The 14,496-nt window shown below is 41.6% G+C and overlaps 1 protein-coding gene across 1 annotated transcript in view; it reads left to right on the top strand.

The window, feature by feature from the left end:
• The first annotated feature begins 1,472 nt into the window (after positions 1-1,472).
• Positions 1,473-14,496, top strand: part of LOC138044597 (thrombospondin type-1 domain-containing protein 7B-like) — a 36,920-nt gene continuing 23,896 nt past the window's right edge. Inside the window, exon 1 of the mRNA XM_068891074.1 lies at positions 1,473-1,628. Within this exon, the coding sequence (XP_068747175.1) occupies positions 1,574-1,628 (55 nt within the window). The 5' untranslated portion in view covers positions 1,473-1,573. The remainder of the gene's footprint in view (positions 1,629-14,496) is intronic.

Genomic DNA, 14,496 nt, shown 5'->3' with positions numbered 1-14,496 from the left:
AATTCCTTGGTTAACACGCACGCCCCGATAAAAATTCTTTCCAAGCGCAGGGAAAAAACATCTTCGAAACCATGGATTACCAGGGGAATCAGAACTACTTCGATACGAATAAAAAATAACTTATTTTTTAACGCAGATTGGGAAAACTACAAATTATACCGAAACAAAATAATCAGTTTAACACGTCTAAACAAGAAAAAACATTTATGAACATTACTTTGAAGAAAACATTAACAAATCCAAACAAACGTGGAGATGTATAAACGACATTATCTCAAGAAAGACAAAAAGTGGTCAAAAACCAATTCACCGCCTTGTTAACGCCAACTCGGAAACGACACCTAACCCAAAGGAAATAAGTAATCCCGTTAACACGTTTTTCGCAACCGTTGGACATAAATTGGCTTCTTGTATGCCTTCTCCGTCATTATACCATGCATGACTTTAGAACTTTTTTAGACCCGTCAATAGTAAGTTCTTTTTATTTTGACCGTTTCGTCCCTGCAGGAGTTGAAGCCGAAATCAAAATGTTACAAAACAACAAAGCCTATGGACGCTATTCTTGCCCAGTCAGAATTTCCGAATTGTCTGGTCATATTATTTTTCAACCCTTAGCTCAAATCTTAAATGTCTCTGTATCCACAGGCTCTTCCCCAGCTAAACTTAAAGTCGCTAAAGTTGTTCTGATTCTTAAGTCAGGAGATGAATCTCAACCAGGAAATTATCGACCAATTCCTTGTTATCAGTTTTCAAGAGAATATTTGAAAAATTAGTTTATAAAAGACTCATTAAGTTTGTTTACAAGATATACCTCTTACTAACCGAGTTCGAGGTCCGTGCTGTAAGTTACGGACCGAGTTTTTCCCGTTGATTTATGGCCCAAGAGCGAAGCGCGCGGGCCATAAATCAATAGGAAAAAACGAGGATCCGTAACTTACAGTACAAACCGAGAAAACTCGGTTAGTAAGATATTTATTATATCTCTGAGGTTAATCCCGCGCGCGTGCGAAGAAACTAGTCGAAGTCAAGCGGACAGTTCAACTGCTACAGAGATAAAACTAAATCTAAAACTAAATCTTCCTGGCTGTTTGAAATAGTTGCTTGCAAGATTCCAACAGTTTTACAAGTTTATGTAACAGAAACGACATGAAAAACTTGCTAGATAATGTTTTATCGAAATTTTAAATTCAGCGGCCGCCATGTTGGAGCCTCTAAACAAAGAAATGGTGGCCATGTTGGAGCCCCGACCAAATCCTCCGGGAATTCAACCCTATTGTTATGCAAAAGTTTTCTTTTGTTTTCGTTGACAAAAGGGCTGTTGATCACGTGAGTGAAAACCAACAATAGAAATAGTTGTCAGTGGCGGTTGTCTGATTAATTCAACAAATAGGCAGCCTCAGCGATTTTAAGCAGGAAGAAGAATTACAAATGTTTTCGAATCAACTTAAAGACGACCAGTGACATGAGTCAGATCGAACACCTAAACAAATACCTATGGCACCCCCATCTTTTTTCTCGATCAAAACCGCACCGGGCGGTGTTTTTCATGTAGTGTTGGCATATCTGATTTGAAATGGCACCGTTATCGATTTGGCTCTTGCAGTTTCTGGTTTTGGGGTCTTATGGAGGTAAGAACATTCTAAAAACAGGAAATAATGGGATAAAGCGATAATTACTCTTTCGAGGTACTAAAACTCCTTTTACTCTACCTTATCAAAACGTAACAAGCAAAACTAAAACAAAATTACGTTTATTACTCTGGGTCAGTTTATAATGATGTAGCGAAGTTGTTTCACGTCTCCTTGTGTTCTAGTAACGCTATTTTGGTGATAGAAAAGTTTGAAAGCCAAGGAACATTTGTATAGTTACAAAGTTACCTGGTTTTACAAAGTTTTGCATTACCTTCGACCTTAAATACCAACCAACTTAAATGTCCAAGCGGGGGTACTGACTAAATGTTTTATTTTTTCACACGATTCTCTTGTAGCGTTGCTTCAGGAGCAAGTCCCTTCTTTATGGCCCATCATCTGAACGGGTCATCATTTCCCTAGCCGTCCCAGACATTTTAGACAAGGGCAATCATTTTAAGACTACGAAACTTTGCTTGACGAAAGGATTCTTTTTTAAGTATGGTAATTTATTCCCAATGCTTCAGTAAACGGTTATGGGGATTTTTTAACGCTTAGTGTTCTAAGATCAACCAAATTACTAAAATAGCCCGTGGATGTTTTCAATCAGTCGCCTTGCGCAATTGACCTTTGAGTTCCTACGCCTAGGAGGTTGTCATTGAAGAAAATACTGTTTCAAAATGATCATCCGTTCTGATGAAAACACTTACATTTAAAGTAGTGACTTTACCAAATATCTCAAAAGCTAGTTTTCATAGTATTTTTTTCGGTTTTATCTTGGGTTCGTTTAGTAATGCATTAAACTCCACAACTGAAATTTTGTTCACAGAACGGTGGCTCTGAAATTAATTTTGAAAGCTATGGAAAATTTCCAATTATTTTTATTTTGAGGCAATTAGGAAACTCGGATACACTCTTTAATCTTCCGTCATTCTGATATTTCGGAATATTGACTTCCTTTTGTGTGTTTTTTAAGGGAGAGACATCAGCAAATGTTTAAGGATAGAGTTTATTCAGCGAACAAAAAGTAACCTTTCTGTGTTTAAACAACCATACACGAGGCAGCCTCCGCGTCTTCATGATAGACGTTTCTCCTTAAATCGTTGACAATTGACATTCATTATATCTGCGAATCGGAATCTTTTTGACAAAAACATGTGATGCATGCAAAGGAAACAATTAAATCTAAACACATGGACGAATTTGTAACTTTGAGGCAAACAATAAAAATTCCTTCTTGTGAAGGATGCCGGAAACTGTTTCAAATATGGATAACAAGCAATTCAAGCACTTGTTAGTCTGCAACCTAATGAAAGCCGAACGCTTAGTACATTAGGATACACAAGTTAGCCGCGCTGTTTCAAACAAAAAAAAAATTATAGGTTTGTTTAAGACTGATTTCGATTCGAAGGTAAGCACAGTTTAGGCATGTTCCAGTGACATATAAAGGAAAAAGAGAAACGTGATGAAAATGCGCGTTATTGACTCCGCTAATGGTCGGCGAATTATGAGCACATTAGGTGAAATAAACCATTAAAAATAGGAAGTGCCTAATTGGCCGGCAGCAGGTCAAGTGTCAGTAAAGCCACCGAATTGCGGGCATGTTTTAAGCAACCATTTCAAATAGCGTATAGTAAGCATTCAATAGCTGAATAAGGTACCCACATTTGGTTGAATATTAATATATAGATTTAGCCAAGGCTAAAATCGGAGCTCCCGTTTCTAACCCTAGAAAGCAAATATAGTATATATGGAAATGACTATTATTTAGTCGTCATTAGTGTATACAGTTTACAGTGATCAAACACCTCTGAGCCGACAGCAGTACACAAAGAAGCCTTGCAAGCAATTTAATAACCGAGTGTGAGGTCGTTACAGCAAAATCTCAAACTGAGGCCTTGCCGTATTGACTGAGGTCAATACAGCTAGGCCGAGGTTTGAGATTTTGCTGTAACGACCGCACGGTCAAGGTTATTACGGTAAGTTGTTTAGTATGTGGCTAACAGAACGGTTAGAAAAAAACCTAATTTACAAAATCCATAACCGGCCCGTGGGCATTATAGGAGAATAATGCCCAAGCGCTTAGTAGCTCTTAGCCAATCACAGCGCGCGTTATATCGGCCAGAAACACTAGCCATATAATAAATGCACAGTAGTTTCTCTCAAAACATTTTCCGTTTGGCTGATAACCTTTACACCCTCTCTCTTCAGTTAAGACAACAGCAAAAATCTTACTAATTAAAAAGTCAAGCTAAAGAGTAATAAATTTGCTTACTTGGCCGCAATTTCACAGTCAAACAAAGCAGCTCACGACTGGACTTCCATTTCACACTTGCATAAATCTTTGGTACACTGATGTCCTCAGCCAAGAGAAAACGAGAGGACAGAGAAGGGGGCTCCCAGTCCAGCCCTTGGGATATGTCATGTCCACGAAAGTTATATTTAGACGAGCGGAAGTCTTCCGAGACGTCCGCATGCAGGCCAACCTCGGTCCGATGTTTGAAAGAAAATATATAATCATCAGCCTTCCACGCGCGCTAACATTTTCTCTTTCACTAAGAACCTGAGAGCGAGGCAAGACTGCATGCGGACGTCTCAGAATACAGACTTCCGCTAGAACAAAGACTTCCACTCGTCTAAAAATAACTTTCGTGGACATAACATATCCCGGCCAACGCCTTGAGCCTCCCTCTCTGTCCCCTCATTTTCTCTTGAAAAAGCCTATAAATGTGATTGTTGAAATATGCCAGAATCTCTGTCAACACAGAATTGCAAACGTTTTAGGCCTTTTTGGCTTTTTTAGCGAGGTTTACAAAATATTTGAGGCAGCGAGGCATGCATTAAGAAGGGAAACATTTACCTGAAGGGCAACCGTTGTAAATTAGTATTTTGTTTCTGGCTGTATTTCTCTCAGCTTTACAATTTTCACTTCTTTTCCTTCCTCGGCTTCTCTGGAGGCTTTCTTCGCTCAAATTTCTCAACTATCGTCGCATCTTCTGGTACTCTTTTCTGCTCTTTAATCTTTATCCCGTTGCTCTTCACTAATATGATTTCCCGCCAGAAAAACGCGGTTGCCAAATGCAACGCTGCCACGCGATTTCCCACCAAGGAAAATTGCCTAAAAACTCCCGTCCCCAGAGGCGGCCCTGCCTCCCCACCTCCACCCCGACAGTCTGTACGGGCGCCTGAGCTCTGCTATTAAACGTAAGTACGCAGTGCGTACATAAGTGTAAAAGCACATGTATGTTAATACAGTTTGATAATAAAGTTTTTTGTAACCGGAGTGAATTAACCAACTATCGGTTGGAGTGAATAAGAAACAGATGCGTTTATTGAGGGAATGTCTTTATTGCCTAGTGTAAAAAATACAAACTATTACAAAGAGGAGCAATATATAGCTTCATCATGACGTCATAGTTAGACATGTGACTCGCCACGTGCTCTCACTGAATATAGTTATTGAACCGCCATTAAACGTTGTTGTTGTTACTGAGTTGTCGCATTTATCTAAACCCAAACACCACAAAGTTGGCGACGAGGATATAGAATATTAAAATGATGGAAAGTGGCTCAATATCCACCGAAAATTCGATGGTTAGTTATGTTGGTCAAATGGAAGCTTTCGACCCGAATGAAGGGGAGTGGTCAACTTACGTGGAGCGTCTGGAAATGTTTTTCGCAGTAAATAATGTTCCCGAAGACAAAAAAGCACCCAATTTAATTGCCATGATGGGAGGAAAGTTGTATACTTTGATGAAGAGTTTAGCAACGCCGACAAAACCGATGGAGTCATCGTTCAAGGAAATTATGGAAATTATGGAGTGGCAGTGGCTTAACACAAAGCCGATTGTTATTGCTGAAAGGTACAAGTTCCAAAGATGCTACCATCTTAGCGAAGTTGCAAAAGTTAACTGAAACTTGTGAATTCGGTGGGTACCGAGACGAAGCTCTCAGAGATAGACTAGTGTGTGGTATAACTTGCCAAATAATCCAAAGAAAGCTATTAGGTGAAGTAGATCCAACTTTAAAGAAGGCTGTAGATATCGCAGTAGAAATGGAGTTGACTGATAAGGGGAAGAAAGTCCTTAAAGTTGAACTCCAGGAGTGTTTTCAGTGTGGTAAACAAAATCATCACCAAGAAAAATGTTTCCATAAGGTTTCAGAATGCCATACCTGCAAGAAAAAGGGTCACATAGTCCAAAATGCTCACAGAAAAGCACTGGTAAACAGTCAGTTTCCAGCAAACCTAAACAAGCCGAAACAAGAGGTTTAAGAAAAAGAAAAACAATTCAACAATCAAATTTGTAGCCAGTCAAGCAAGTAGTTCTGAGAGTGAGGTACCCAAAGGTGGAGAGTTCAGCCTAGAAGAGTCACCCCAAAGTGAATGGCCTGTGTTCACCATTAGTAGCCCTTCCAAGAGAAAAACTAACGAAATCCTGGTACCACTCAAAATCAATCATATTCCTTGTAAAATGGAACTGGACACGGGAGCATCTGTTACTGTGATTCCGCAAGAAATGTGGAAAGCAGAGTTAAGATCAGTTCCTTTACGGAAGTCCAAGTTGACAATGAACAGTTGTTCTAGTCACGTCATAACTGTAGTTGGTGAAACCACTGTTCATGTCCAGTACCAAGCCCAACAAGTTGATTTCCCTTTTGTGACTGCCAAAGAGAAAGGTCTTACCCTCATGGGGAGAGATTGGTTGTCGAAATTGACGTTGGACTGCACCAAATTAGCAGCATTCATTAAGCCAATCCGCCAGAACATACATTGGAGGATATTCTTCAACAGTATCCAACGCTGTTTGATGATAAAATAGGCATTAGGGATTTACAGCTGAATTAAAAGTGAAAGAGAATGCACTGCCTCATTAAGGCACGTACAGTACCATATGTGCCCTTAAAGATAAAGTTGAAGCAGAGATTAAACGCCTAGAGAAGGACTCCTTGCCGAAGACGGAACTGACCGACCAATTTCTTACACTTCAAGGTCATTAATGAAGGCTGAATAGAATTACTTTGTCAGCGAGAAAGAAGCTTAGCTGTCATTTTCGAAATACGCAAGTTCCAACAATATTTTTATCACCGCAAATTCACGCTATTGACAGATCACCAGCCACTCACATTGCTCTTTAGCCCCAAGCGAGGTATACCACCCATAGCTTACCAAGATACAATACAATACATGGGCAATACAGCTGTCGGCATACCAGTATGAAATCAAATACCGGTCCTCCAAGCAGAATGCAAATGCAGATGCATTGTCTCGACTACCAAAAGAGACAAGAGTGACTATCAGGAGTTTGACCAGGAAGGTGAGGAGACTAATAAGCTTCAAGTAGCTCAAGATGAGCACCTGAACGCTTAATTGAACAAATGTGATTTTTATTTTATTGTATTTTTTTTTCGAAGAGTTGACTATTTGGAAACATTTGATATTGGCTTTTTACATTTATTGGCCTTTTCTTATGAATATGGGCAGTTGTTTTGTTTACTCCAGTACTCAAACTTTTGCTAAGGAAGGAAGGAAGGAAGGAGTGTTATAACGTCATAGTTAGTCACGTGACTCGCCATGTGCTCTCACTGAATATAGTTGTTGAACCGCCATTAAATGTTGTTGTTGTTCCTGAGTTATCGCAGTTATTTGAACCAAAACACCATATTGAGATTGAGGCCACTAGATATCGGCATTGATGGAGATTGTTTCTTTAAATCTGTTTCACACCAATTGAACATGTAAAAAAGGTAAGGCTGCTGAAAAAAACTGAAGCATCGCTGCACGCGTTTGTGCAAATGTTCATGGAAACCATATGTGCTTAACATCTGTAATGGAGAGCTTTTTGTCAAAAATGAATCTCAGCTACGACACAGACAGTGACTGATAATGAGATCGCTGAAGCTCTACTTGAGTTTGAAAATCTCAAACCGAAATTTAATCCTCACTCAAATCACATCATTGAACTTGTGAAGGATTGGAGAATTCAAGTTACCACTTTCTTCACCTTGCCATTGAATAGTAAAAATACCAGGTAAAGGTCAAGAAATCGAAATGTTGGCTTTTTACATCAACGCCATATTCTATTTCGACACCAGTCCTACTCACTAGAGAATCACGTGAGATCTGTGCGAGTAGCTCGAGCGATCAGTTGCACGCGTAATCTCAGAGCGGTCGGTCGCGAATTTGGTATGTCCCTGAATTAGCTAAATATGTCGGACAACAAAAATCTAGCCTCAATGGAGGACGATCTTTTAAAGGATGACCACGTTGTACAGAACAGGACTTCTACGTCTTACACTACAGGATCCCTTATTCAGTATGAACCAGAATGGCAACAAGTCTCTCGGAGTTATGTCGAATTCTTTAATGGCGATGAATCAAAGCGGCTTCATTCCACGGATGGATCTGAACCGCAGCGGCGAAAACATAGTTCGAAAGATTAACTGAGTGCCTCAGATGTTTCAGACCAAGATGGCGATTACTCCGACGTTGAGTTACGGGCCCTACGTGGCTCGAAAGCAGTCGATGACACGTCGAAGGACAAATCTTGTGCTCGACTCGAGCAAAGCGAAGGCAGCATTGACCCTTTTTTGTCAGAAATCGCTCAAGATTTCCTAAGTGAGGACGAATCTGGCCCGGCTGTTGATAAGCAGCTAGCGGAGTTTGTTGATAACCTTCGGTCTAAGAAGCTGTCTGACTCGAGATTCGAAATATTTGCGTCCGGTAAACTGTGAGACTGTCGCAACACCGCGTGTTAATCCTGAAATTTGGGATAAATTGAGCCATTCAGTGAAACAACGAGACCTCGATGATCAGGTCCAGCACAGCCTGTCCAGTCCAGAGCGCTGCCGGTGCTGCCATGCTCAAATTCGTTAATATTCTGCTTCAATTGATGAATTCGAAGAAAACGACGCAACCTCTGACAGCTTATTAAGCTGAACATAGATGCACTTGCCCTGGTTGGGCATGCACATATCGACTTGTCCCGTTGCCGTAGAGAGTCGATTAACCACACTTAAACAAGGATTATGCAGGTTTGTGTGGCTCGCACGTTCCTGTATCATCTACTATTCGGGAATAACCCGCAGACTGCAGCGCGACGTCGTCTGAAAAGCAGCAGCTAGGGGACACCCTTCACGAAGGTACCCGAAAACGGATCGACGTAGAAAGGCCTTTTTAGCGAAAGGCCGCCAGGGTATCTCGAAGCCACCTCAAAAAACTTTCAGTCGACAACGGGACCAGGGAAAAAAGCAGTGAGTTCTGTTGGCGCGCTATTGTTTGATGATTTTGAGGTAAATAACCTTGTATTGTTTGAGCCTGTTTTAAAAACTTACTATGAGAAGAGGGTAAAATGCTTCAATTTTGGCCAACTGACAGACGTCCATGCTAAATGGAGGCGCATAGCTTCTGACTCAGAGGTTCTAAATTATGTTAAGGGCCAGTATATTGAGTTTTCTTCACTACCCACGTATTGTGGGAGTTGTACGCGCAAGACCTGTAATAGTAGTGACTCACTGGTAATTGAGGCTGAAATTCAAAGTTGTTAGCCAAAGGTGTCATTCTGCCTGCGCAAAATGAACGTGCGGGAATATATTTCGCCGATTTTTGTGGCATAGAAGAAAGATGGATCTCACCAGATGATCTTGAATCTGAAAAACCTTAACAACCATGTAGAATATACACATTTTAAGATGAACTCAGTTCGGACAGCAATTAGGCTTATGACCCCAAATTGCTACATGCCATCAATTGATTTAAAGGATGCGTATGATTCAGTCCCCATTGCTGATGTGCATAAAAAGGATTAGAAATTTGTCTGGAACAATAGGTTGTTCAAGTTCACTTGTTTTCCCAATGGGTTGGCTTTTTGCCCAAGAAAATTTACAAAATTGATGAAGCCAGTCTTTGCCACCCTGTTGTCAGGTTATATAGATGACTTGTGGTTAATGGGTCCAGTCTGGGATGATTGTGCAAAAATACTATCGATACAGTGAAACTAGTAGATTCTCTGGGTTTTGTAGTTCACCCAGACAGGTCTGCCTTCCTCTCAACCCGTAAGCTGGTGTTTCTGGGCTTTATCCTTGACTCAGTCCCTATGTTGGTTTTCCTGACCAATGAAAAAGCTCTTAATCTTAAGCTCGCAGCTGTGGATCTGTTGCACTGCAAAAGCCCTACTATAGGGGATGTAGCCAGAGTCCTGGGGGTTATTGTGTCTAGCTTCCAAGGTGTAGCCTATGGCCCACTTCATTTTCGTTACCGCGCACCGGTGGCTCAGTTGGTTGAGAACCGGGCTGCCATGCAGGAGGTCGTGAGTTCGACTCCGGCCGGACCAACACTCAGGGTCTTTAAATAACTGAGGAAAAAGTGCCGCCTTTGTAATTACATCCGCAAATGGTTAGACTTTCAAGTCTTCTCGGATAAGGACGATAAGCCGGAGGTCCCGTCTCACAAATAACTTCCGTGTTCATTAGTTCCCTGTGGGACGTTAAAGAACCCACACACTATTCGGGAAGAGTAGGGGATGAAGTTCCCGGTGTTGTCCTCTGTGTGTATGTGGGTGCGTGGGTATAGCAGGTCCACATCAGCTGAATAGCTGCCAAAACTTCAACCGGCTTAAGCAAATAAAAAAACAAATAAACAAAGATATCTAGAGTGGGACAAAACTGCGGCTCTGAAATCTAGCAGCTGGGTTTTTGATGCCAGAAATGTGCTCGCGACGAGCTGCAGTGGTGGATTGACTTAATTGAGATGGCATACAACCCAATTAAACGAGGAAAAGTAGACATTACTCTTACATCTGATGCCTCTAAACAGGGATTGGGTGACTCCTCGTCGGGGGGGACTGTGGACAGTCACTGAGTCGCAGGAGCATATTAATTTTCTTGAAATTCTGGCTGTGTCCTTTGCTGTGTTCTTTGCCTTGGAAGGCATACATGTTTTATGCTTGTCCACCCTTTAGTTTGATTACAAGGGTCCTTCAGAAAATCCAAGAGGAACAGTCAATAGAACTTCTCCTTGTGCCGAAATCGCCAACTCAGCCCTGGTGGCCCAGGTTGATGCAAATGTTAGTCCAGGCACCAGTGGAACTTCCAACGGACAGAAACTCTCTTGTTCTACCCAACAATCCACAGGACCTACATCCGCTTCACAAGAAGCTGGTTCTGATTCTGTGTCATTTATCCGGAGATACCTCAGCAGCAGAGGCCTTTTGCCGACAGCCGCTACAGTCATGGAACAACCTTGGAGGTCAGGCACTAGAAAACAATATGCCTCTTACCTTTAAGAAATGGAAATGCTACTGTAGTTCAGGGGGTATATGGTTGATCCCATTTCTCCCTCTGTAGTGGAGGGAATCAACTTTCTAGCAGAGCTTTATGAATCTAGAATCGGATACAGTGCCATTAATTCTGCAAGAAGTGCCATCTCTTCCATTGTTACACTGCCAAGCAATATTCATTTTGTGCCCATGGTGTCTCGTTTTGTTAAGGGTGCCTGCCTAGATACCAGAACATCTGGGATGCAGAAACTGTCCTTATGTATTTGTCAAGCCTTCATCCCTGTCAAGACTTACCTCTGAAGAACTTCACCTCGAAAGTGACAATGCTCCCAGCATTATTGTCAGGACAGAGGTGCCAGACCCTGCATGTATTGTCCGTGGACTGCATGGTTTTGAAAGCTGATAGCTGTGTTTTTAGCACTCCTAAGATTCTTAAGACTTCACGACCAGGAAAGCATGTCTCTAGTTTGACATTAGTTTGTTCCCTGCTGTTTATTTGTCAGAATATGTAAAGAGGACATCTGCATTTAGGAAGGGAAAGAATCACCTTCTTGTGAGCTTTCAAAAGCCACATAACCCTGTTTCCACGGACACAATTGCACGATGGTTGAAAACTGTCCCTGCTCACTCTGGTATATGCAGCTCATAGCATTAGAGCTGCATCAACATCTGCAGCTGCCATGTGCAAAGTTCCTTTGTCTACGATCATGGACAATGCCAGCTGGTCTAATGCTACAACTTTTGCAAGGTTTTGCAAGCGACCTATTTTTCCGGCAAGCAGAACTTACTGGATAGCCTACACGTGCAGGATTGTTGAATATGTAGTTGTTTTTGCCTGAGTATTAGGGCTCGTTTTTCCACTTGTACATTGTAGTGGTGTTTAGTGCTCGCTGACTAGGAACCAGGAAGCTTCAGAGCTTAAATTTTGTTTCCACTTCACAACAATCACAGTAGTGAAAACCAAGTAAGTTTATTTGGGATGCCTCCCGAGAACCAACCCGAGGCGTACATGGCCCTGAGCGTACATTCGTATAAAATACAAAATACAATCCTCAAAAAAACAATACCCCACATGATAATACAACACAACTCCACAGTTGAAACAGAATAAATTTATAAACTAAAAAGAAACTTGGCATCAGCCAAAGTGGTTCAGAGGGCGTAGGTGGATATCACGTGCTATACTCCCTCTTATAAACCACTGCATCATTACCCATGATTCTCGGGCCTAAGGCCCAGGCCTTGTTGTGTCACGTGCTACTTCTGCCTAATTTGCAGGCTCAGTCGTCAGAAATACCATATTTTGTCTCCACTTCACACCAAATAACATTGTAGTGAAAACCACATAAGTTTATTTGGGATGCCTCTCGAGAACCAACCCGGGGCGTAGATAAACTGACAAAGAATTGGGCAAGATATAACACCCTCAGAGCCCAAGAAAACGCGATACTACAAGGCGCTGTTCGAGATCATCATCCAAATAGGTGTCTTTGGCCTTCACCGATTTACAACGACCATGCATCTGGAAAATCCTATCGTCTACCCCATTATTTGCTGCCGTAGTGGCTCCCCGAGAATGAAGAGAATGCAGCCCAAACTTGGATGGATCAACTCCGAGACTTTCAGGTCCCGACGAAAAGCTACTCTAATAGTAGAGTAACTGATAGGTATATCAGGTGCAAAAAGTTCACAATAACCCTCCCCTCTAGAAATGGGCTTAATAAATAAGGTCTTTGGAATCAGGAAGCAACTCAACGGGGCATGCAGGACTAGACAATTGCGAAATAACATCTTTGGGGTGGTTTAGTGGTCATCAACCGTGCCTCCCACGTCTGTGACCCGGGTTCAACTCTTGCCTCGGGTCATATGTGGGATGAGTTTCAGTCCATCTCAATCTGACTCCGAGGGTTTTTCTCCGGGTACTCCGGTTTTCCTCCCTCCTCAAAATCAACTCCCGGCCTATTCCATCAGGCTCTGGTGCTGTGCTCCGAGGTCATACTCGCATGGGTCGTGTTCAGGGGCCGAACACTTAGCCGGCAGCACAACTCCTTCGGTCCGACCTTCTTGAGCAGTGCCCTTGGTAATTCATTCTCCGACTACGAGAAAGGGCGATTAGCAGGTCATATGTTATGTTATTATTTTTAAACTTGAGCTGGTTCTCGTTTGCCTCTTTCTTGAATTTGTGAGGTTCGTTGAACTTGAGGCGCTTGATCTCCTTTATCGGGTTCTCTGCCGATTCCTCGTTTGACCGCTTCATTTCAAAACGGTCTGGGCCAGCAGACCTTTAAACGAATCCACGAGCTGTTCGTTGTTGGTTTCAATTAGCTCTACGACATGGTGTGACAGCGATCAGCATACACGGTTTGAAAAGAAACATCAGCCAAAAGTAAGTGGTTAGTCCAGAAGGCTTAGATAGATACCACGTGCTTTACTCCCTCTTATATACCACTGCATTGTCATTATCCATGATGCTCGGGCCTAAGGCCCAGGCATTGTCGTGTCACGTGCCGACAAAATATCTATTTCTGCCTAATCCGCTGGCTCAATTGTCAGAAATATTATTTTGTAGCAGCAGTTCGTTGTTTGCTGCCCATACCTTGGGCATTTCTGTACACTACAAACCTTCTAGTTTATATTGCTGGTGTATTGTGCACAATATTTTGTTATGAACCTGGTTTCGTTTTCCTTCGTCTTCTATTTCGACATCTGTCCTACTCACTAGAAAATCAAGTGAGACTTTTAAGCAATGCAATCATAAGCCTGGAAGAAAACGAAACCAGGTTCATAACAAAATATTGTGCACAATGCACCAGCAATATAGACTACAAGGTATGTAGTGTACAGAAATGTCCAAGGTATGGGCAGCAAACAATGAACTGCTTAAATTCAACTTCAACTTCATTAATTACTGTATGTTTCGGGAAATAATCCTCGTCAATCGAAGTGGTTCTCAATTATGCTTCCCCTTTAATCTTGACAAAATTCCTTCTAAGAACTAAAAAAACCTTGCAGAAGAAATATTCGCCTCTAATCTCATTCATAATAAACAGAGTTTTATAACTGGTAGCGATGTCGATGCTTCTTAGGGTGCGTTTTTTTGGGAAAATCCGAAAACGGATTCTTGAATCCAAAAACGGATTTGCGTTTTTTTGGCGAAATCCAAAAACGGATCATGAATCCAAAGTATCCACACTCGAGGAGGATACATGTACTTCGGATTAAATTGAAAATCCGGATTTTTGAGATTCATCACTTCAGCGTTTTTTTGGGAAAGGATTTGAAAAAAGTATTTTTGGCAAGCGGTTTAAGTGGCAAACTGCTTTGCATTGAGATAGTTCTTAGAAAACAGCTATGCAAATCACTTTGTGACACAAACCTGGTGTCGAACTTATTCCCCTTCATTGCTCCGTTATTGATCAAAGTATGGCCACTTTTCCACTCTTTCAAAGCCAACAAAAAATGAAATTTCAAAGGTTCTAAAAAGAAAGCGATGTATTTGGCATTATTTTGGAGAATAAGTAAAGTGGAAATATGATTGTGCAGTCGCGAAAGAGGCCTGAAAAAACTTACTCTTGAACGGGTCTCGAACCCAA

This window comes from Montipora capricornis, chromosome 4 (genome assembly GCF_036669925.1).
Source record: "Montipora capricornis isolate CH-2021 chromosome 4, ASM3666992v2, whole genome shotgun sequence".
In the NCBI taxonomy this organism is placed as follows: Eukaryota; Metazoa; Cnidaria; class Anthozoa; order Scleractinia; family Acroporidae; genus Montipora; species Montipora capricornis.
This window is presented reverse-complemented; position numbering and strand designations above follow the sequence as displayed.